Here is a 26,301-nt window from a genome sequence, read left to right as displayed (position 1 = left end):
TCATAGCAACTTCTGAGGCCTCAAAATTCTTCCTCAGAGAATCTTCTGTCACAGCTCAGAGGACCTGATTCCCCCTTGATGGTCCAGCAGGCTCCTCAGCCATCACCTCTCTTGGGTGAATACATGTCTGTCTCTCCCTTGGGACTGGGATATTTCCAGGTTGAAGAGTTCCATTCCTACACTGTATTATTCCCCAAAAGTTGAGTGCCTAAGCAGGCTTGCTTCGCTTCTCTCCTCAGTGATGGTAATCAGTGTAATTCCCAGCACATACAAGTTACCACATAGTTCTTTCTAAGCAAGCACTTTTGTTCTTAAGGTAAAAGCATTACAAAGAAAACATTTGAACAACAAAAGAACCTACACACATTAACAAAGCTTCCAGAGATCACCTCCAACTAGGGCTCTGGTTGGTGATTAGTACTTCAAACCCCACACAGGGGGTATTCCTGTGATCACCAGTTCATAACAGTTTTTATTCAAAACTAGCCACCAAATCTTGTATGATCTCAGTGGGCCAAAGACCCTCCAACTCTTCCCTAAGGACTGGGACCCCCCCTTGGACCAGAGGTGCTGTTTGTCTGCTGGATCAGAAAAAAAGACGTGAGCCAGTTTTAACTCAGGCTATTTAATCAAACATTCTCCCTTTGTCTGTTGGTCCCTGAAGAATCCAGTCTGAACAAGTAGATGCAAGCCTCCCTCCAGACGCTGCCAGCTCTCTGGAGGTGCTGCCTAACCACCCCATACTGAGCTTAGTTCCTGGAAGGCTGTGGTCTCCCCTCCTGTGGAAATACATACACCATCCACAGTACATAAACATTTGCATTTCTAATACAATGAACTCCTACAAAACTTAATTCAATAAGGTTTGTCCAAGATATTGTCATATCTATCATACCTTCTACCCTGTGTGTGGTCTAAAAGGGGAAAAAGTCTCCTTTAGCTGGAAGACTCAAACTCTTAGCAAAACAAATGACGGAGTTCACTTTCCTCATTGGACAAAGAGGACTCTGAGGAAGAGGAAAGAGTTTTCCTATTTTTTTTTTTTAAAGACTGTTTGAACTTAGTCTCATCCTTATGTTCTGAGCATTTTACAAGAGTTTTTAGTTTCTTAGCTGCCAAACCAGGAGTTAAAGTACAGAAAGAATTAGAGTCAATATACATAGCTATTTGGGAGGAGCCTTTTCCCGTGAGACTTTTTTTACTGGCTGCCATTTTGTGCACTTGAGCCCCCAGTGAAAAACCAGGCCAGTGTCAGTGTCAGGAGCTAGCTCTTTATCAGGAGCTACTGCTATTTCAAATGGCCTGGTACAGTGTTCCTTCTCCTAACTAGAAATCCTAATGAGTGCAACCTCAAGTTGACTGAAAGTCCATGAGAACTGAGAGCATTTAACACCTTGTTGGACTGGACCTAATATGTTGGTAATAGAATTCCAACCTCTCTTGCTGATAGAATCCTTACTGAAAGTGACTTTCACTGTAGATAATGTCTGTGCCACAGCTGCTGGGTGGGCACTGTTATGAAGACAGCTATTTACAATGGTAGATTTATGGTGCATTTATTAGGCACTAATTCATTAGGAACTAAAGTGGTTGTTTAGCTGAAAACTAGAGATAATGTACACTCGACATATAGTATAAATTAAATACTCAGCTCTTTTCCAGACAAAGTGAATTAGCCTTACCTTAATACAGTTAATTAGTACTCAATGCTTAAGCAAGCTCTGGTGATCAAACACAGGACAGAATGTATTTGTCTATATGAGGTTTATTAGCATACTAAAGTAAAACTAGAAAAAACCTCAATACTCAAATGCAGAAGATAATTAAAAAATCAATTAGTCCTGCAGCAATTACACTAAAATCCAGGGGGTCTCATTCTTCAAGGCTAAAATGTTCTTTATCCAAGTATAAACAAGAACACTCAATTTTAAACAACCTGACAGAATTTCAGTTAGTTACTCAGAAGTGCATTTTATGTTCAACCTTTCTTTTAAAGATATTCTACAATTAACAATCAAAACCCTTGTTACTATTAACTGCACCCCCTTGGTAGAGAATTTGAATTCAAACTGCTTGACAAGAATGCACTTGGGTATAATTTTTTTGTATTAATAGTTAGAGCTGGCAGCATCTCCATCAAGAAGAATCTTCCTCAATGCTCCTTCTGGCAGCTTTTTGTTTTTAATCTCTCCAGCTGCTTGTTGCTCTGCGTTCTCCACTGGATGTTTGGCTGACTTTCTGAGTACAGATGGACCAGATGTGTTATAATAGATCAGAGACTGGAATCCTTCCATGAAATAACAACTTTTTGAATTGGGTGTTGAATTGGTTTTTGTTGTATTATTAAACCCTCAATTTTTAAATGCTCTGAAAGGAATAATTCATGCTATTGGACTAATACTTAAAACAAAACAAATAGCAGCTTATTATCACAAACACTCATGTTTATAAGTAGAGGCAACCACTTTGCATATCTGGTGACCTTAGCAATCAGGTATCAATAAGTGATAAAACTAAGTCCACTGACTGGACAGTTCTAAGGTAACTGCAAAACACTTGACATGAACATTTGTAGATGGATACAATTGAGAAAATGATTTCCCAAACAACAGTATATTGGATCACTGCTTTCAATTTTGGATGTTGTTATACAGACATGCATAACTCACAAATCTCAGCATATTGATGTGTAATCCAGAAATAAATGTTAATGGATTACATTTTACATGAACTATTATTTATGTTAGAAAATTGGCCACCTTTCAATGTGATTTATGATCCCCAAATTTGAAGATATTACTTTAAGAATGTAACAGGGTGTCAGGTTCTAAGATCCTGCAAAAGGAAGAGAAATGGATGATGGAACAGTAGAAACAACAGCAGCAAGATTAAGCAGTACGCCAAAAGTACCAGAACCCAGACTTGCTGCAAGAAGGAGCACTGGAACCAAGAGTTACAAATTCCCGGAGTGGCTGCTGCAGAGGCTCATTAACCGTTTCATTAGCCAGGCTACCACTAAACTCAGGCTTTCCCTGTCTGAGCTGAGAAATGAAGAGGACCCAGCGATCTACCTGGTCACTATTTAGTGAAAAACTATGAGGCTTACTACATCTAAGTGTGAAGAAGGGTCCCAAGTTATCTGTTTGGCCTCCTTTCTTATAGAAGAGGTACAAGCTAACATCAGACCCTGAAAGAGGATGCTGCTATATATTACAAAACTGTGAAGACTGCTATTTTGGAGCGATTATAAGTAATGCGGGAGATGTAAAAATACCATCTATCTTATATAGCGCTTTTCATGGGTAGATCTCAAAGCACTTAACAAAGAAGAGCAATCACTCCTTTGCTGAAGCTTGAGAACTAAAGGATATCCCGATACTGGAGTGTTAATTGAAAAATCTGCATGAGAAGCATGCAGATAGACTGCTCTTGTGATTCTGCTGCTGTTCATAGCTTTGCTGTTCAGAACCTTGTGGGCAGCAGTGAAATTGACAAAAATCAGGTCAGTTTCCAACACTTACTACTTGGGGAAGATCAGAACAGCAGAAGACGCAGCATTGGAGATACTCAGTGAGGAAAAATATACACAGCGTATTAGGAAGTATTCCTACTATTATAAAATACTTTGTTCAAGAAATTGACTAGGATATTTGGGGCAATTTACTACTAGAACTATCAGACTTTTTATCAACAAATAAGCAAAGCTGACACAAATGAGAGTCTTTTTTGTGTTTTTGATAAGTACAGGATCAGTTATTATTTACTCCAAATATTGAAATAGTCAGAATCACTGTGCCTCTTTACTTAAAGTTGCACAAACAGCACTTGTTACACCTGTGCCTTATCACTTTTACATCCAAATACGAATGTAGTAGGGAAATTAATGATTAACTTGTCAAGCTGGGAAGGGGAAAAAATGCCACACTTACCTGTGCCTCCCCAAGGTCATTATTCACCACAGTAAAGTTTAGCCCAAGTTCTTCTACATCCCCTTCGTAGCTCTTGAGAAAAAGCAAATTTTTGTACATTTCTGGATCTAATGAAGCCAGATGATGAATGTCCACATCAGCACTTGTCCCCAGCAACTTTGAGAGGAAAAAACTAGCAAATGGCAGCTCTACCAGCATATTTTCATACAGTGCCTAAGAATAAAAACAATTAAGAAAACTACATTAGCGTTCATTATGGGTACTACGAAAGTTATTTTTAATATCTATCATCTGTTTCTTACATTTCTGTAACTTTCCCTTAATGTAATGTCTGAGTAGAACCTCTTGGTGTAAAAATATCCATGTACTGTATCCATTTACATGTGCAACTGTAATCTGAAATTTTAACAATCCTGCTATTGAAATATCATGCTTTAAAACTTTACAAATAAGTTATCTGCCCGTTGCAAAAGCCATGGCATTTTCACACTCTTTCTAACATATATCGACACTATGACTATAACAGTTGCTGGGAACCTGTTAGACACCATCATTCATTTACAAGAAAAACAAGGGTTATCAGTGCCAATACCACCTCCTCCAGAATGTCTTCAAATCAGATGAAAGATGTCTATTCTATGCCATTAGTCAACCCATACAGCTACTGTGAAGCAGATTCCAGAGTTTCCATTCTTACCTCTAATTTGCCCGCCATTTCAAAGGTAAAAGGTGAGTGCGATTCTACTCTGAAAAATAACTATGTAAAAATTGCCTCTTCTTACTAATAAATAGCAGATCTTCATTCTTACTGTACTCAGAGTCAATGTTGCACACTTTGGTGAACAAAATAAGTTACTACTTTTTACTCCTGTTTAACTGGAAGAAATAACAAAGCTAAGAAAGAGAAATGGCTGGATTCTATTCCTTATTGTGCATTGTCAACATGATTTGCAAATTTCCAATTACAATGCCTATCAGCTATACCTGTGCAATATACCAAACTGAAGTCACTGGTGGGGCACAGGAGCAATCAAAGGCATAAGTTAGCCTGGCTAAACATTTATTATTGTTGATGTGAGAGTATGAAAGAATCCACCTTGATTTTCAGTTCCCAACATCATTGATGGATTTTTATTTTTATAACCTGTAAACTGAAAGTATTTGATCTAGAAATTGTGAAGCCTACATGGAACCCCACTAATCCATTTTTTACTGAGTCAAACTTTGAAATGTGATTATACACTGCTACCTTGATATAATGCGACCCGATATAACACGAATTCGGATATAACGCGGTAAAGCAGTGCTCGGGGGGAGGGGGGCTGAGCACTCTGGTGGATCAAAGCAAGTTCAATATAACGCAGTTTCACCTATAATGCGGTAAGATTTTTTGGCTCCCGAGGACTGCATTATATCGAGGTAGAGGTGTACTCTTATGTAAAGTCCATGCATATTCCTCCCATATACCAACCTGTCGGTCAGAGAAAATATCCAATGATAGCCATCCTCAAAAAGAGGGAGAAGGGGAAATGTGTGGAGGAAGAGAGAGAAGATTAAAATTTTATAGAGGTGTTGGGGGGGAGGTGGAGAGAAGGGAAAGCATCCAAATGTTATACACTTTTAACATAAAAATAGATAAAAATGTGCATCGTACATTCAGACCTCCTTCTACTGTTCATTAGCCACATTAGCATTTTTCTCTAGACCACAATTCAACAATCATGACCTCAGTATTTCACACCACACCAATGGAGAGAGAACGGGAAAGGGGCATAAGGAGGCTATTACTGACAGTTTCCCTTTCTGCTGTTTGAAAGTTTAGCTATTTATGTGTTACTCAATTCCCCTGAGATTGCAGTAGTATTTAGAAAAGGAAATAATATGTAAGCAAGGAAAACAATGAAGAGCACTAATCACCCAGTGATAGCCTAACAAAGGTGTTAAAGAAAAAACTCACAATTGCTTAACCTTTTGAAGGAACATTTTTTGGTTGTCTTGTTAGACTTACCATTAAGAATGCATGAATAATGAGTTCAAAGCCAAAGGATGTATTATACATATAACTATATGATTTATTCAAGGTGTGGAAGTCGAACCCCGCATTTGTGTAGCTGACTTTAAAAGTAAACTAAAAGTGTAAATCATTAATTTGTAATGTATAAGGTCACTGTTTGCCATTCCAGCATTAGTAACAATAAAACCATTGTAATTCCTTAAATATATCAAAGCTACCTGAATTTAAAATGGAATCCCATCTATGACTCATAAAATGTAAATGCAGAGGTATAATTTTTTTTTTTTTTTTTTTTTTTTTTTTTTTTTTTTTACACAAGGCAGGTTTAAACCTTTAAAGCATTTTATATACAAGGACTAATAAATGATAGCACTAAAAACCATGATCACATCAGCTAAATGGATTATAAATTAAATTTCCATAATATATGCAACTGAAATACAAATGTAGGCATAAATCAAGGTATTTTCTAAACACAGGTTAATTACACAAATTCAAAAACTGTCTATTTTTTATGCAAAATAATCCACTTAGCATTTTTCATATTGGTCTTAATTCTTAGCCACTTGCAACACTTGCTCCTAGAAGCCTATCAATAACTCTATGTCAAGAAAAAATAGCAATAGGTATATGGAAGAAACTTGTATGTTATTTTTCAAGTGTCTGTCTTTTATGAGTGTTTATTGCCAGAAATTGTGCCCAAATGATCTGAAATAAAAAGGATTAATTATAGTAGAAGCCTTTTAATATAAGTAAGTGCACTAGCGATGCAATTAATGCAAATCGTGATGCTATCAGGAGAATAAATGTGAACAACATCACAGGCCATTTCTGTTTGCTGCCAAATAACTTTAGTAATTTACTACATTAAGAATCAATAAAAAAAATAATGCTTTTCAAATGCATCACTATCAATCTTCAGGTAGTTCCAAACTGAACATTTATAACAATCTAAAAACTATATAAAACATTTTTAAGCCACCTTGATTGTGCAGGTAGGTGATAACTTTAATTGCTACTTATGTTAGCCAAGTGATTCTAAATATAAAAAGTAAAGTACATTTGTAAACAAGGTAAAATAAACAGTTAATATTCTAATTAGTGTAAAAGCTAAGTTTTGATATTGAATGTCCTAATAAAGTTTTCTCTTTGATAACTTAAGTCACGATCAGCTTCAGTCCTTTCAAAGAGGTGAAGTATAGTATAACAAAGCCAACATTGCACTGAAGTGGACATATGCCCTACTCTGCAGGAATCTGCCTAGATTGTGAACCTTTATCTTTCAACCACAGATTAAGAGCAGCAAACGCCTGAAGAAAAAATTAGCTTACACTTGAGATGGGATCTGTTATAACTCCTTCTCTTTGACCACAATTCTGATGTCTCCTGTCCATACCCTGGTGCCTGAGACCAAGGAGCCATAATGGCTGATCCAATTACAAACAAACTCCCTCGCTACTATTACAAGAACTCTAGTCCTTCATTCAGCCAAGCTTCCTTTAGCCCTTAATGGTTGGCTCTTTTAGAATCCATTGGAGGATGACACTAGTGCTTGGGAGGTCATGTGCCCTACTTTCCTATGTTAATTTGCCTTTTAATTTACTCCCTTGCATTGGCTAATCTGTCATTATCTTGTAGACCTAGGAGTTGCACATAATTACAGAAAGGAAATAACCCAAACATGTAAGAAGCAAATCTAGCCTAAAACCTGAGAATGAATAGCTTATGGGCCTGGTTTTACTAGATGGCAAACATCTTCAAAGACAATGAAAGCTAAATAGTGCCTCCCAGGATCAGGCCCAGTCTTGCCCCCACTGATTTCAAAAAGAGCAGAAGTGGAAGCAGGTCCTTTCTTGGATTGGGAAGACTGCCAGTAAAACTCAGCTCAGGCCACTCATTTATCATTCCTCAAATTTTGAATCCTAGTGCTCAATCCTGCAACCAGATCCCTGCAGGCAGACCCTTGCACTCATCCAAAGCCCCACTGAATCCACCTGCATGGAGACATTGCAGGATAAGGGCCCAAGTCAACACTTTCCTGGTTGTCAAAAAACAACACACCATAGAAAGAAATGGTCATTCTACATATACTCATACAAAGTGTTTTTTTAATGTAGAAGAGGATAAGGTATTTTTTTCAAACACAGAAGGTATCAAGCAACAGAGAGTCCTGTGGTACCTTTAAGACTAATACTTCTGTTAGTCTTAAAGGTGACACAGGACCCTCTGTTGCTTTTTACAGATTCAGACTAACACGGCTACCCCTCTGATAGAAGGTATCAAATATCTTAAATGTGTAACAAATACATTCAAGCAGATGTTATATAAAACAATAAATACCATAGCTCTGAGATATATACCAATATCATCTAATGAAAAACCAGAACAGATTTTGTACCTGTCCTGTAATTTTAATGACTTTTTGTTAGAATATCACTTTTTCTGAATTTTCTGGTTGTAGGGAAAAGCTTTTGTTTGTTGTACCTAGTGTCTTGGATAAATTTCATTAGGCTGATTACATTCTTTCTCATTTACTGCTTTAAATGGATACAGTATTCTCCCTCATCTTGTGTACCTCTATTTTTGGATACTCTTGCTGGGGTCATTATAATGGTTGCCATACTGCATCACAGAGATCAAATACCACAGCATTATACAATATTGCATATTGTAGCAATTCTATAGGAACTGTGTAGTTATGTTCATTTTAGGATGTAACACACTTCTATTGAAATACCATAAAAGTAGTAATAAAAATTTACATTTCTATTATGCTTTTCATTTAAGGATGCAGTTTTACAAATATTAGTGAATTTATCCTCTCAACACCCACCTGAAGAAGGCATTATCTGTTATCTATTTTCCATAGCAATGGAAAAATGAGGCACAGAGAATTTAAGCAACTTGCCACAAGTCACAAAAGTCTGTGGTGGAGTGAAATAGTCCTGGGCCTTAACCTCAAGACCATCTTTTCTCCCTTTATAATATTAAATAGTTACATTTATAAATATAAATAAAAAGTTACCTGAATATATTCAGAACAAATATATAGCCAGACTGAAGTGCAACTGGTTACAATATGAGATAAGCAGAGGGGACAATCTGTTTGACTTCTAGACCTTTTATAGCATACCAACATAGGTAGAAACTTGTTTGCCTAAACCACATGATATATCATAATACTCAGGTTCTAAAAAAAAGGTTTTAAACATATTATTGCTTATGATACTGAAGACAGAAATGAGCAGAGTAAGATAGGGACACACAAAACTTTTAGAATATTTTTATACCCATTTTTTTCTGATGTTTAAAAAGTTTTAAGAGGCTAAAATGAACAAACGACATTTTCCAGGGTTATCAAAGCTGAAAGTGTCTCTTGGCAGTTGTAGCACAATGTCCTGATGTTGCATCTTCCTACTGTAATGTGCTGAGACATTGCTGTGGTCAGTCCAGGGCATTTTAGAAACTCAGGTGATGAATTTATTACTTTATGAGTGACACCCAAAGTGGAAAAGTTGAGAGTTGAAATTCTGAGGGACATTTGTGGATGGGCAGGAGATAACAATGTCATGGAGACAGCAGAAGAAAAACTAATGTGTTGAGAATGCTGTTTTTATCATGTATCATCAGAACAATTCTCAGGGCAGGGACTGCACCTTTTCTATATTCAGCACAATACGGAGCACATTCCACAGATCCTAAGGCTATGTATATTGTCCATTATCCTACTACTTATGCACTACACAGGCACATTAGATTTGTGTATTATGGTCAGAGGCAGAAAGACAGATATGATGGAAAAGCTCTTCCAAAAAGGAAATTCTTGTATTGTGTTCTAATATTGGTCACGCTTTGAGTTGGTCTAGTCATTTCAGTGTGCAACAAGTTAATACAGAATGTATAAAGGATTTGGTAGCTTGGAATAACAGAGCTTACATGAATGTTAGAGCATGCTGATTAAGGATCCAACCCTGCAAAGCAGATACATGCATGTACCCATGCATCCACACTGAGTGTGATGGGACTTCAGGAAAGGGTCTCCTCCAGTGAATTTTTTTTTGCAGGATTGGGGCCCAAATAAGTTCTCACTTATGATTCCCAATACCTTCTGTATGAGGAAAAATGATTTATGATTACTCTCCATTAACCCTTTATTATAACCTAACACCACTTTTAAAAAAGCACTGAAATGATAAAGTAAAAAACCTAGAAAGTGAGTGTGGTCTTGAAGGGTCACAAAGGAAAAGACTGGTCTTTTAAAACTAAGTTATTTCCTTCATCAGCCTTCAAGACCCCAGGCATCCAGAGAGTAACCTTCTCTAGTTTAGTCATTTGTAAACAGTTATTAAATAATACTTAGCACTTTTATAGTGAAATTCATTTTCAAAGCTGTATAGGACCACTAATAAAAATTAAAGAAAAATAGAGAATCATTAGTAATTTCTCCTACCTTATATTATTTATATTCTAGTTATATTTCATCCTGTTCACAAATTCCTCTTTAAAATAGCCTAATTCTTTGTGGCCTGGTTAAACAAAAGTTAAATGTGAAGACTGACTGCATAGAAAATAATTCAAGAAGTGTTTTTTCTTTATCGTGACTTACTCCCCTCTCCTTACTCATTTTACCTTTTTTCAAAACTAGTATTTTCTCATTTTGAAGCACGAAATCATTTCTTGTAGACATGAGCATAATAACATTTTTGAAAGTGAGAAAAAGTAGATTAACATATTGCTTTCAACACAATTATGGAAAAATAAATTATAAAACAAGAATATCAGCCATGTGTTACTATTTGGTTGCTGTAACCCATTGCCCCTCAGTCTGTATTTCAATGAATGCAATGCATTATATTATTGCAGTATAGAAAGACCCACTCAAGTCATTCTACAAATGGAAAATCTGCTATATAAAATATTTTTCTTTTAAATATTGCTGTACTTTTATTTGGCCACTACTGCATAGCTCTTCTGCTTCATAAAACATAAGGCTAAGACTTTATAGTACTGGTGCCTAAAGTTAGGTCTTAAATTCATGTTTAGGCACCTAAACAAGTGGCCCAATTTTCAAAAGTGCTGAGTATGCAAAAGGTTCATTTTGCTTCAATATGCTAATATTTTACTTCTGGAATTCTAAGTTGAAATATGATTTTCAAAGGATATAAAATGAGATTGGTGGTCTCAAACTAACTCTTGCTAGTTATTTATTAACATCACAAAACCACCACAACATACCACAGCACTACTAAAATCCTCAGCTCTTCAGAGGAGTAAAGTTTTCAGATAAAGCAAAGTCATTTGTAAATTGGTATTATCTTTGATTTCTTGCCTGCTGGAAATGTTGAAGGTCAGCAAGTACAAGTTCATAAAAGCTCCCGCCATTTTGGGTAACTGAGTGTTTCGGTTGTGGAAAGCTTGCTTGTCAAATTTGCTGCAGTCAATGTAAAAATCTGAAATTGATTAGAAGTTTGTGATAAGCAGAGAATGTACTAGTGACTGACTGATTAATATCTTAAAAATCTAGGGATGTGTTTCTTAATTGTATATCATTGAATACATTTCTAATTAAACTATTTGAGAATCTCTGCTATAATGATCTTGAATCATTTTGATTCATAAATGACGATTCACACCAAAGAATATTTGTATTACAAGAACAGTGGAGAGCCATTTTTAATCACCAAAACAATACACAGCACTTCACATCTACTCACTATCAGGGGTGTTATAATGAGGACAGGCAAACATCATTCTAAATTACACTACAATTGATAGCTAAAAGTAGGCTAGGAATACAAGTCAATCAAAAGTTGACTCCACCACTTACCTCTAAGGCCCCCTCCACCTGTCATCATAAGTCCCTCTCTCTGGGTAATTACTTCCAGGGTTGAGATTAACATATGACTAAAAACAAGGGGTATTATGTGACCCCTCTAAGAACGCCTCCTACCACCCTCTATCAATTGGAGTGGATTTCAGCTTTGTACGACCTCCTCGAGAGTGGGTTTGACCAATGAGGGCAAGTTCAGGGACAGGGAAATCCATTCAAAAGAGGGACCTGTGACACTTCTAAGAACACCTCCAACCACCTTCTTCCAATAGGCATAAGTTTTACTCCTTTATGCCCTCCTGGAAGGGAAACATGTATAAATCGGAATAGGCATAGAACGAGGATCTAGGCAGAACCCTCAATCTCCGGAGCTCACCAGTTGGCTGGTTGGCAGTACCACCCCTGAATCCCCATCGCTGTGTGGAATAAGTCATTTTGTTTCAAGAGCATATTTTTCAGACATCGTGGAAACACTGAGGGGAAAACATGGCCTCTTTCATTACCCCCATGAGAATTACAGAATTCATTTTAGCTCTGAGCGCACTCAGTTGTCTGTGGAGAAAGCACTACATCAGCAACAGTTCTGAGGAGCAGGGAGCTGTCAAGGGGAGTCCTTTGGCCCAGCCATTGACAGATACCTCAGAACCTGACCCCGAGACTCAAGCACTCGTGAGGCAGACTGACTAGCATGATGGCCACCGAGCCATGGAGGAAGGCAACCATGGCTGATTGAAGAAGATGAACGGTGAAGATGATGCTCAAGTAAATAGACTATAGAAAGTAGCAGTCAAGGATGGGGGGTAGTGGGGTAGGAACTGACCTAGGGTTGCATAAATACAAAAAATAGCGGACTTACAGCTGTTTCTTTTCTGAAAGTCTCGACAGCTCAATGACAACCTTTCTAAAAGACCTGGAGATGCTGCGTCAGAGAGCAAAGGTGAATCAGATCCCACTTGGTTTTGCTGAAGATGACACAAAGTGTGAGGAAGAGGATGGATTTAAGGAAGGCCCTTGCCATGGCACTAACAGCCAGTGTCATGCTGAGAGTGTAAACAAGCCAAGCAGTCTACTGTAAGCATTTCTGTTTATGCTGTCCTTGATCACTGTCTTAGGGAGAAGCTTTTTGAAGACTGTGAGGGCTGTGTTATAGCTGCACCAGACCAGCGGCATCATAACTGTATGAATTGGACTTCAGAGAATAGAAACAGCATGCTCCACACCCTGTGTGCTGACCTGTGTTTCTAAAGCTTATTTAAACACCATAGGTTATGCAATGCCTGTGCTTAACCCAAGAAAATTTAGCACCAGGGCTGACCTTGGTAAATGCTGTGCACAGTGCTTGAGATTCTAACAGTATTTTAAACAAAATTACTAAACCGGATACCCACTTAGTGCATTATATTGACTGCTTGATCCACACAAAAAGTTACAGAGCATTGATTAGGAAAAAGACTAACTGTAAACAATCTAAAAGGATTAAGTTAGAAAATAGTGAGGGGACGATATAAAATATTATAAAACTTGGTATCTGTAAATAAAAATATCTATTGAAAAGGGCTTTGTGAGTATCTGTGTTTCTGTTACAAGGACTGCATGACCCTTAAATAAGATGAAAGTTTTGATGGGACATCTCAGTTTGTTTTCAAGGGTTGTGTCTCTTTTAAATATAAATAGTTTGTGAAAACCCAGCTATTGTGTCTTTAATAGAAGAAACCTATTTATAGCAAAAAGATGAAATGCGTGTAGTAGAATCGGGGAGGTGGGGGTGAGGGAGGGAAACAAGTTTAAAGCAAAAAATATCCTATATTCTGTATAAAACAGATATTTGAGACATGTATTTGAGTACAACAGAGTTGACTCAATACCATCGAACTACAATGGTTTAACTATGACCTATTGAAAAAATGGGGTTGTGTGGAACTACTGACTTCAGACGTAATCACACACCCATGTTTCCTTAACGTTCCATGTTATGCATATTAGGCCCTGCTGAGGTTGGAAAAATTATCAATAATTAGGTTTGATGGGTATTCACCCACAGTAAGTGGGGGAGGTAAGAGCTGTTAATATTAAATTAAATAAAAGCTCAGGAGTTTGTAGATTATGATGGGTCAGTCCTTCTAGTATCTCAAAGTCATTTCAAGTTTGGTTTAACCCAAAAAATAATATTCTGCCAGGATTCACAAACCTGCATTATATTTATAGAACAAAAATATGCTGTAAGAACAATCAAACATTTCAAAGCTATGAGTATTTGTAGGATGTTTACTATGGTTGTGCTACATCCATTTTTATTTAAAACCAACCAGAACTTCAAGCACAAAAGAAACGTGTTTAAAATGAAAAAAATTAAGACATGCATTGAGATCTACAAGGCCCCCAGTCAGGAAAGGGTACAGTAACACTAAGGATTGTTGTGTATGGTGATCTACTGTTTAATTCTGTACGATATACCTATAGTGTTTGGTTTTTAATTGAAACAGAAAAATATATTGTAACTAAAAATTAGACAAAACCATTAAGAGAATTTAATAAGACAATTAAAATTTTCACCCATAGATCAAAAAAGGGAATGTTTAGAGAGGGGTGCATAAACTCCTCATGTATCTATTTATTAAGATCTGTAGTGATCAAAGCATGTCCTAATTACAGACACTGAAGTTTGTTTGAAACAAAGAGTTAGGTTGGTATAAAATCCTGAGCTTTTTTGGAGACTGTCTTTTATAACAGAAACCAGAATGGCTGCTGCTGGATGGCAAGACGTTGCTTGTTTTAACTCTGAAAATATTTATTATATAATCTTACTCTTTGTACATGCTGTCCTTCCTATGTACATGTTTTTATTGCAGTGTGATCTGTTTAGTATGGAAAGAGCAACTTCAAGCTGTATTTCACCAGAGCAAAGTACAATCCCATTTTAACTATGGTTGTGCTTAATACTGTTTTTAAGTGGTATTCAACAGGTTGTACATGAGTTTGGTGCTTTTGGGGAATAATACTAACTAAAATTTTGCTTGTTTTTTAACCCACAGACCCAAATACACTTTGGGGGGGAAATAACCATGCGCTAGCTAGCATCGCTTTTCCCTGTGGTGGGAAGTAAATTTCTGTAACTGGCTTTTAAATATGTTTTTAAAATGGGTCTTTCAAAAGAATGGTTTTAATGATTAAATTGTTGTTTGTATGCAGGAGATAGGGGTGGGTTTTTTAAAAAGGGATTTTGTTGCAAACTTTGTTTTTGGGTGCCTGGGGAAAACATGCTTGTATTAAAAATGTCTATGTATTGGAGAACCACTAGTGATAGAAAGAAACCAAAACCTGTGTGTGGGTGTTTGTTTTACAGCCTGAAATGGATTTTGTAAAGCAGACTTGGAGGTTGACTCTCACATAGTGTCTGATGTAGAAGACACACCTGATGGTTCTGTTGAGAAACCTCCAAACACTCTGAAAATGTAGGTGCAGACCCCCAAACAGATGTGTATACGGAGTAAGAAGCTGGCAATGGGTACTATGTAGATTTAGGAATGAGATGTATTCTGAGGAATTTCATTTTGTCAATCTTGAATGTGAAAATTCAAGCCAGCAGGTTGTTGAAATCATACACAGGGGAATACAGTTAGTTCTTGAAAACATTAATGGTAGGCTAGCCCCAGATGATTTTGTTCAATTATGTTTAGACAGCTGTAATGTAAACAATTCTTTGTTTTCAGTAAGAAGAACTAGGAATGACCTGGGTGCTGAAGATTTCTTAAATCAGGCTGCTAAACTGCTAAAGAGTAATAGGGTGATACTTGTTCATGGGACCATATGCATCATTGTGACAATTGTAAAAAACACAACATCACACATGGATGGGGGTGGCCATATTTAAATTCTATCCTCAATAATCTAATCATCCATAAAAAGAAACTGCATTTAGTAGACTTGACTTACAACAGTACTAATCTGTTTGTTGCACATAGCCTCTTCCCTGTCATGTCCAACAGTAAACCTACAGATGCAAAACTGTTACATGGGTCAAGAAAGCTCCATGAGAAACTGGGGTGGTCAGATCAAAAGATTATGCTCAGCGATCTAGCACTGTTTGAACAGCATTTACAAGTCAACATACCGGTGTGCTTTATGTGGAGGAAGGGGGGTGGGGTTTTGTTTTTAAACGTGGGACACAGTGTATCCCGAAAATTTTTTTAGCCTGCTGTACAATAAGCATTATTATGGAGTTCTGGAGGTAAAAAAGTCGTTTGATGTGAGAAATTATTGAGAGTTCTGCCACAGGCAGTACAGTCACCAACATTTGCAGGTATCTGTGCTGTCTCTGTTTAAGCACAATGTGTGCAGACAGTATGGGCATTCAACTAGGATGCCCTAGCTGTAGACTATATTGCAGGTACAAAGAGCGTTCAGAAAGACGCAGACTCTGCATGAAAAAAAACAAGTTGTATGTCTGTCTAAAACTTTATGTGATAAGGGTCAGTCTTATGTTGCATTGGGGCACAAATGCAAAGCGAGGTGCTGTAAGCAGAGTCAAGGTATCACCTCCAGGGTTGTAAACAGTCACCTGTATTTTATGGATAAACTTAGAAAGCCTGTAAAAAGCAACAGAGGGTCCTGTGGCACCTTTGAGACTAACAGAAGTATTGGGAGCATAAGCTTTCGTGGGTAAGAACCTCACTTCTTCAGATGCAAAAAGTGTTCTTGCATCTGAAGAAGTGAGGTTCTTACCCACGAAAGCTTATGCTCCCAATACTTCTGTAAGTCTCAAAGGTGCCACAGGACCCTCTGTTGCTTTTTACAGATTCAGACTAACACGGCTACCCCTCTGATATTAGAAAGCCTGAATTATCAAAAAAGTATAATTTTTTTACAATTTTGAATGCATGCAAGGGACAGGGTTGCATGTGCCCAGATATATTTTTGCTACGCCCCTGAAGCCAGAAAAATCCTGGGAGTTTAGGGGCAGCAAGTGTCTTTCTGCCTTTTTTAAGACTTTTTTTCAGAAAAAGCTCCAGGACTATTCATTCATAGGGCACAATTCCAAAGGTTATGGCAAGTACTTCATTGTCAGACAGTTACTGAAGGAAAAGATATTGACAGAACTGATAATACAATGTAGTAAACTGGTGTGAATGTGACATGGTCACAATGACAAATTTAAACAAATTTTATTCATCGGCTGATTTAACACACCATTTTACAGCAGACTGAAAAATGGACACTAAGACACCTGCCTATACAGGGGTCTGAGCTGCTTCATTCTTCCGTTTTGTTCTTATCCAAGGTCTGCTCTTGAGATCTGTCTCATGCATGAGCAAAAACAGGTGATGCATGACAGATTTACCCACACAGGGCTACCGATATGTGGGTACTCAAAGGCCTTGTCGAGCTGTCAAGAGATTTTCAGAAAAGAAACAGCTGCAAGTCTGCTGTTTTTTAGATTTATGCAACCCCAGATCGGTTCCTACTCATTAAACCCCATCCTTTTTATAGTTATGTACCTGAGCAACGTCTTCAACAGTCACCTTGTTTGACTCTGATGAGCCACGGTTGCCTTCCTCCATGGGGGTAAATGCTCGGTGGCCATCATGCTCGTCAGTCTGCCTCACAAGCGCTTGGGTCTCGGGGTCAGGTTCCAACATATCCATCAACAGCTGGACTAGTGCTTTCTCTGCAGGTGACTGAGCAGCCTTGGAACTAAAACAAATTCCATAATTCTCATGGGGGTAATGAAGGAGGCCATGTTTCCCCTCAGCGTTTCCACGATTTCTGAAAAACACGCTCTTGAAACAAGATGGCTTCTTCCACACAGTGATGGGGCTTCAGGGGGTGGTGCTGCCGACTGGGCAAATGCTGAGCTCCACAGTTTGAGCATTCTGGCCTAGACTCTCGTGCTATACTTATTTCTGACTGGTACGTTTCCCTTCCAGGAGAGCTTAAGGGGGTGAAACACTCATGTCAATTGGCAGAGGGCTGTGGGAGGTATTCTTAGAGGGGTCATACATCCCTCTTCTGGACAGGTCTCCATGCCCCTGAACTTGCCCTTATTGGTTATACCCACTCTTGGGGAGATCCTACGGGGCTGAAACCTATTCTGATTGGTAAAGCGTGGTGGGAAGAGTTCTTAGAGGGATCACACACAATCCTTGTTTCTGATCATGTGTCAATCTCGACTCTGGAAGGAATATCCCAGGGTGCAGTGTCAGGTGGGTGGGGCCTTAGGAGTTGAGGTCAATATTTGATTGATGTTTTACTCCTAGACTGCTATATCATTTGCTTTTCTTGTTATGCATACAAATTCTGCACATTTGGAAAAACCCTGGATGAACTGATAGTTACTAAACTACTACACTGTTAGTGTTCCTAACTGAAATTCCAGTGATCTGTTTTACAGAATTTTCTTGCTTCAAGTTTAAACATAATTTGATGGGAAGTAAAATGAGAATGTGGAAGTAAATTAGAAACAAAGTTTTACTTTTATCATCTGAATTACAATCTTTTAAAAATAGTCCAGTTATCTATTATTTCCCTAACCTCTAGACACACTTTATCAAGATAAATCAACATTTATTAATATCAGTAAACCAGTCATTTTTAATAAGAATTCAAATACAATGAATTCATTTCAGTAAATATTCTGAACTTAACTTAAATGGACCTAGGTGTTTCCAACTGTGAAAAAAGATCAGGGTGCCATTACCACATACTTTAACTGTTTATTTATTTCTTGTCCAGGAGCTTGATTTAGAGGCAATAAAATGCAATCAGTACACAAACCAGAAACAGAATCATCAGCTAATGGAACTTTTAATTGATAAGTGACCACTGACATGAGGTAATTCTTTCCATATAGAGCTGCTTGCAGAGACCTTTGTGCACTTTATCGGTAAACAATCACTAACATAAGCATTAAAGAAAATTTAAATACATTATGACCCAATAAATATCACAATCAATCAATATACTCTTTTCTCGCCTAAAGATTTAGTGTTAAAATACCACATCTTAGTAGCCTTTTAGTGCTGGACATATATTTACAATGTTGGTACTAAGTTGAGTACTTTGTAATCAAAAGATAATTGGTTAAGTAAACCAGCACACAAAGGAATTGTCAGGTTGAATAACCGTGTTAGAAAATAAATTCATACCGATGTATGTAAATATTCAAAAATTGGCTGAGCAGCTCCTTTAAAATATCTCAGAGTTGCATATTATTATGTCATAATTAATGGAACATGCAACTTTCAGTGGTAAACTCTTATTTTGGGGGTTTACTATTTTGACCCTTTTAAACAGATCAGGAAACTTAGGGAAAAAAATGCTAAATCTGCTAAAAAGAGAGATTTTTCTTTTTTGAACAATCTTTTAAACTGCTTACTTCTCCTTTTAAAGTCATTGTAAGGAAGATTCGTGTCATTTTTGACCAAACACAAAAGTACCGTGAGTTTAAGCAATATTTGACTCCTTGATTCCATTTTGTTGTTTGGAAATAGAACTTTTGAAATGATTTAAATAATGACTTTGTACAAACAATCTATTTGTTTGTTAGCATACTAATTCCACACCCACCTTTTTGGGAACTAATGCTTGTCAATGGAGCTTGCACTACAAATGAATAATACAGTTGACTGATTTAAGCCAAACCAGAATAGATCTTTCCTATATGGACAAAACTAAAGGGAAAAAAGTATAGCCTACAAATTAGGAAAAAATTCTTGACAGTTAGAGAAACTAGGCAGAAGGAGACTACCACGATAACGTCTAACACTATGGGTGCTCCAGCAGCACAGCTAGTGTGCCATAACTTAGACACTTTCTACAGCAAAGGAAGGGGTTTTTCCATCGCTATAGGAACTCCACTTCCCCAAGTGATGGTAGCTAGGTCAATGGAAGCATTCTTCCATCAACTTAGTTATGTCTACACCAGGAGTTAAATCAGCATAACTACACCACTCAGGGGAGTGAATTTTTCACGGACTCTGAGCTCCATAGCTATGTCAACCTAACTTTTATGTGTGGACTAGGCCCAAGTGTGGTGGTTGAGGCACCATGATTTTAGTTATTAAAATGAATAAGTTTAACTGCTATCTCTATAGTCTTTTCCTACTCTTTCTTTGTTTTGCCTATTCATCTTTTTAGTGCAGGGATGTATGTATGTGTGTGTTGTTTAAAACTCTCATACTCAAAGCTTTCACATGTATTCTGTTCATGATTTAGGAGTTTAGCCCAATATGCACCGTAGCCAATGGAAAGGTTCTGCTTGATTTCAATGGGCTTTATATCAGTCTCTAAGACAATTAAAAAGGATTTTAGTTCATCTTTAAAGGAATAGTGTAAAGGCCAATAAGATTAAAATTGGACCTATGGATATCTTGCACAATAACAAAATGAACTAGTCTACAATATTTCAAGTTTTGGATTAGCTGTACATACAGGAATTCTGCACATTGTATATGAAGCCTTGTGCACTATTTATCCCATTAGATTTGTCAATTAAAATCACAACGCAAACTCTTCATATTTCAGAAATGTAACCCATTACATTTCATTAGAATCAATAATTAATTGTTCCCTATTTCAATTTGATTTAGTCATAATAAGCCATTTAGAATTTGATCCAATACCTTTTCATTCAGTAATTATCTAATCTTACTGAAAGATACAGCTTTAAAACCTAATTTGTCAAATACCTAAGCTTAATATAACACTCTTAGATCTCACTGCACATAGTCCACCATAATCAGATCACCACATATATTAAAATATTGCACAACATATATATATGTTGTGCAATCTAGGCAATTTAGAAAATACTTTCTTTAATATGCATCAATATAATGCGCACAAGGCCATAAATCAATTATTTCAGTCCTATGTTAATATTAATTGCTGTGATTGATCTTTAGCACAGATTATTAACAATGTCCCTGCATACTATCATCAAAATACTACTACCAATTTTTAAAAAGTTAAACATCTTTGCCTCTCTACCTAACATGTCTCCAAAATGCTACTTGACCAGTAAATTGGTTCCCAAGTGGATGGGCTTTCATAATTCAAAGCAAGCAAAGAACAAACCCTTCATTCTGTGTCCTGCCACCTTTCTAAGAAACAGGAAACACCATGACAAAGCAAACTCCAATTTCTTTTTCACAAATCTTCAGTGTCTTTAGAGGACTTTTGATTGACTTCTGCAAAGAAGCTTCACATTGATAGATCATACAAATGAATCAGGAACACCGATCCATGGCTCACTACTCCTCATCAATGGTCTAGAGTCAAAGAGCACAAATAGAGGAGATAGCTCATTCGGTCTTGGGAACCAGTTGAGTCTAAGTGTAATGGAATAGTAGTGTCTGAAGCAATCAAAAATCCTGTCAAAGACATTAGAAGTCATGACACGACAAAACAGTCAGATTTTCAGAACTATCAGGCCTGCTCCAAAATGGAGGTAGTAAGAAACCATAAAAGTTCTAGTTCCAAACATGAGAGGACTAACAAGTTCATTTCTGTTCAACAATCTTTCAGACACATCTCTAAACTAGCCACTTATTCTGCATAAGAATATAACTAAAACTGTCAAAAAAACCACCTTTTATAATCTAATGTATAATGTCAAGGTTCCAAATTATATATTTTGACTATTTATCCCTGACGATTCTGATTTCTAATCCTTCTTTGGGCACTGACTGTGAACCACTTCACTTTTCTGCCTCAGATTCCACTTCTGTAAAATGGGGGCAGTTACAGTTATAAGGATGTTGTAAGATTGATTTATGTTTTCACAGCACTACACAAGTGCTAAGTATTTTTATACGGGGTGTATATTTAGGTCACCTAACACTTTCCATTATAAAAAAAATTGTAACCTTTCTGAAGCTTTAACACTTCCATGTTTGCAACAGATCTTTGAAATTCATCAGATAGAAAGTTCTTCGACCACAGAAGTGCCTTTTCACTGTCCCATGAAATTCTATTCACATTTAGCTGATTAGAAACTGTTAGAAATCACAATTTTCCTTCTCTTACTTGTGTTCCTCAGGAAAATGTTGGCAGCCTAACAAAACAACTGAACTCTAACATTCTAAAGAGCCACACTGCTGCCAAAGTAGCAGAAACTGCACTGGGAAATCTAGGAGCTGGCAGAACAGCTGTTGTGGAAGGGGAGGGAAAGGAAGCTAAAGCAAGCCATATACTTCCCCTCCCTCTTCCCTCGTATCCCCAGAGCACATGATAACAGCATCCCATTCACAGCTCTGGAGGCACCACAAGAAACAGGAGCTTCTCACCTCCCAGAGAGGAAGACCAAGAGAGAACTGGGCTGAGCAGGTTCCCCCTTACCCTTGAATAGTCCATATCACCAGCAGTCCATCCCCCTGAGAGATAATAGCCTTCTCCTACTGCCAGCTAATGTAGTTAGTCCTGTAGCTCAAGTGGTAGTTTGCAGTTGTACACAGAAGAATTATTTTTTAAAAAACTAGGCAATTACTTATGATTGACAACTATTATTTTCCACAGGACCGCTGCCCTGACTCATTCAGTGTACAGATTAAATGCACAAAGGGTCAGAAATAAATTTGCATGGGCAACTGTAAATCTTACATTTCTAAACTTTCAACTGCTTGACTTTGCAACCTAAATAATTAACAGCTTTTTGGTAGCAATTTTGTAATTATCATCTAGATTTAAAGAGCCTGAAAATATAAGATTTAGAAGACATTTTATTAATCCTTAGCTAATTTTATTAATGAATCAAATAGCATTATGGATACATATTAAGTTATTAAAAAACCTCTGGACAGGAAACAGAAAAAAGTAAATCTGGTTATGAATCTACACATTACTGAAAGTCAAACGCATTTGGCTGATAGCACTGAATGGTTACTGCGATACATAGAATTTATGTAAATTATTAAATTTTAATGTATTTGTTTTCTGATAACACTGAAACTTTTTAAGTGAGCGTTTTCAGTGGCAACACTCTGTCTTTTGGTTTATGCAAATAAGAAATTGCTGTGGATGCCTGACTGCTTCCTTTGCAGTATTCCTATTTTATTTACAAAAAAGCTTTTAATAATGTACTACTGCTTTTAAATAATTCTGTGCAAATGCATAAAATGAAGCATTTCTGGAAATGGATGAATGACTATTCAATAATGTCTAACAGACCACAATACTGGCAGTTACTGAATAGTAAGGCCGTGCCTTATCTTTCTGTTTAATGAATCAGCTCTCTAAACATGCCAGTAAAAAAGTGTCTCTGCACCTGGATAGAGCTAATTATTAAATAACACTGTCACTTCATACCTTATACAAACATACTGCAAATACAACAATAATCTATGCCTTCAAAATGTTAAATGATATATTCTCTGATTTCAAAGGGCAAAAACAAAACAACATTTGTTCTGAGAGAGCTCTTTCTAAACCATGGACAGCATCACTTTTTCTTTGTGACTTCTCATGCCCTTATATTAATATTTAAGATGCAATCACAGAAGTGCTGTTGAACTGATAATAAATAAAATTAAGGGTCCAATATTGCAATCAGTTGTGGAAAAACAGTTCCAATAAATATAAGCATCTCCCAGCACTGTCTGCTCCCAGATCAACTCCAACTTCTTTTGGAGCTCTGAGAGGCACCTTCTGAGCCCTCAAAAGAGAAGACTCCGCAGGCAGCTATTGTGATCCCCACCCCCACCCCAGCCCCCAACAGACTTATAGCTGCTGGGCCCTGCAGACCAGCGAGAGAACGAAGTCGTGAATCTATAGGCAGGTCAGACCTACAACATTTTCCATAGTTCAGGGCTATTTGGATGTGAGGTTTGGCTTTGTCCCACTCCTAATTATAGCGTGTCCTTCAAAATGGATACATTGCTTTAATGTAAGTGGCTGATTTGGATTTTTCCCTGTTTCACAAGTCTTCATGTAGTGATTTTTGGATAGATCTAAAGGTGGAGGGTTGCCCAAATTAATTTTTAGACCAGAATTCGATTCTTTTGCTATTTTTAAGAGGGCAGTGTGTCAGGTTAAAAACAAATTTTTTTAAAAAAAGTTCTTACTTGCATTAATGACGTAGTTTATTAAAAGTGAAACATTGTTCCAAACGTTTACTTTTCACAGAATTTTTACATTTTTCTAACCAGTGTTTAGTCCACATAATCTTTTTTTTTTATTCTCGTGCACTGATTTTTTTTTCTTCCAACAAACCTGCTTCTACAGAACTTAACAAAAAAACAAAACACAAAAAACCCCCCAACACATTTCAGTGAGATAATCACCGGTATAAAACTTCGTTTTTTCAGTCCTAAATTTTGGACCAATTGACCTGGCTGTGGTGTAACTTCCCTACTCTGCTCACATACATTGCAAGTGGGAGCTCAACTCACCACCCCTTATATACCTGTAGTTTTGTGCACACTCACTCCTGTGCACACATTTTTCCAGCATCTGGATAATCTCATGAAGTAGAGAAGGACTAAAAATACAGAATCCATCTGAATGCAAGACAAAAGTTTTCCTTTAAACTTAAATATGGAGAGTAAAATTTTCAAAATCTGAGACTTCAGAGCCTTAATCTCATTGAAAGTCTATGGGAGTTTCACACCAGTGCCAAAATTAATTTTGAAAATGGGATACTAGATGCCTTTGAAAATTTACCTACCGTTTTTATCAATTAAAACAATAGCAATCATTGCTATGTTTATGGTTGAAATACAAATGCTCAAAATTACTGGTTAGAAGTCCCTGGCTTTAAAGAATGTTGACAAGAACTATACTCAATGTTCTTTGTAAGGCACTCTCAATACCAGAGCTGGCCAGAAAACAGCAACAAATTTTAACAGAAGTCATAGCAAAATTAAGTTCCCATTTCTCATTAAACGTTCATTACCAACTAGCTCCATTCAACAGTAATTTATTGTCATTTGGGTTTTCACAGCATCAAAATCCAAAACCCCCAAAACATGGTACCACAATTATAACACAGGCGCATAATGACAGGTTTCAGAGTAGCAGCCATGTTAGTCTGTATCCGCAAAAAGAACAGGAGTACTTGTGGCACCTTAGAGACTAACAAATTTATTTGAGCATAAGCTTTCGTGGGCTACAGCCCACTTCTTCGGATGCATCGAAATCCATCAACTTCATGAAAAGATGCATCCGAAGAAGTGGGCTGTAACCCACGAAAGCTTATGCTCAAATAAATTTGTTAGTCTCTAAGGTGCCACAAGTACTCCTGTTCTTTTTACAGGTGCATAGTAAATGATAAACTCAAACATTGTGAAAGTTACTATATAAATAACAAACTCTTTATCAGCTCCCTTCTATGCTAAAATTCTTCATGAACATCCTCATTACAACCAAAACTCTGTCACCCAAAATGTTCCCCTTTTAAAAGTAAAAGTGAAGAAAGGTTTTTCAGAGCTGTGTGTTGAGAATTAACTATGGAATACTACTGCCAGTGTAAAATGTACAGCTGAATTCCTGAAAAACGGCTCTCTACATTTCCCAATCTATTGTAAAGGAAACATTTCCTTTCCTCCCCACCCTGTGAACTATCAACAGAGTCAATAACTACACACACAATTGGGTATCTATCCACTTCAGTTACTTATAGTGTGGGCCAAAAGACAGAGAATTCAAATATTATTTCCTCTATAGTACGTGGCACCAAAATTTAACACATTATTTATTATTGGTAGTACTGAACCCCCAGTCAGGGACCAGGATCCCAGTGTGCTCAGAGCTGTACAAACCAAGAACATAAGGACAGTCCCTGCCCCCAAAAGCTTACAATGTAAGACAAGAGAAAATAAATGAATACGGACAGATGGGGGAGCACAAGGAAACAATGGGACAAAATTGGCCAGCATGATAGACAGTGGTCTCAGAACACCAGCAGCCTAATTGTTGTCAAGTTTTTAAAGGCATAACAGAAAAAGAGAGTTTAGAGAAGGGATTTAAAGGAGGAGACTAAGGTAGCTTTGTCATTGTTTACAGTGAGCTCCCCCCAAGAAAGAAGCAGCATAGGAAAAAGCACAAAGGTGCTTGCTTGAAAATTTAACAAGTGGAAAATGAAGACTGGCATCATCAGCCAATCGGAGGCAGGTGTCAACATCTCAACAGAAAATGAGAAATGGTATTTCAGGGTGGGGACAGGTTGCTAAGGGCCTTTAAGTGAAGATCATTCCAACCAGCGGCAGCTCCAGGCACCAGCGCAGCAAGTGCGTGCCTGGGGCGGTAAGTCGTGAGGAGGGCGGCCTGCTGTTCGCTCCGAGGGCGGCAGTTAGGACCAGCAGACCTCCCATAGGCATGCCGCCAAATCCTCAGGACCGGTGGACCTTCCGCAGGCACGGCGCTGAAGGCGGCCTGATTGCCATGCTTGGGGCGGCAAAAAAGCCTGGTTCCAACAGCATTCTGAGTGGATATGAGTGGGACAGGATTCCATTTGTCAAGGAGAAAATGATGTTGCAGTAATTGAGATATGAGATGAGGAGAGCCTGAATGAGAGTTTTAGCTTGGACTGATAGGGA

The 26,301-nt window shown here is 37.4% G+C and overlaps 1 protein-coding gene across 1 annotated transcript in view; it reads right to left on the bottom strand.

The window, feature by feature from the left end:
• Positions 1-26,301, bottom strand: part of UBE3C (ubiquitin protein ligase E3C) — a 172,590-nt gene that overhangs the window by 31,790 nt on the left and 114,499 nt on the right. The window contains exon 19 of the mRNA XM_034760009.1: positions 3,930-4,142. Coding sequence (XP_034615900.1) covers positions 3,930-4,142 — 213 coding nt within the window. The remainder of the gene's footprint in view (positions 1-3,929; positions 4,143-26,301) is intronic.

Source organism: Trachemys scripta, chromosome 2 (assembly GCF_013100865.1).
Source record: "Trachemys scripta elegans isolate TJP31775 chromosome 2, CAS_Tse_1.0, whole genome shotgun sequence".
In the NCBI taxonomy this organism is placed as follows: Eukaryota; Metazoa; Chordata; order Testudines; family Emydidae; genus Trachemys; species Trachemys scripta.
Note: the sequence above shows the minus strand (reverse complement) of the source record. Positions and strands in the feature narration are given on the sequence as shown.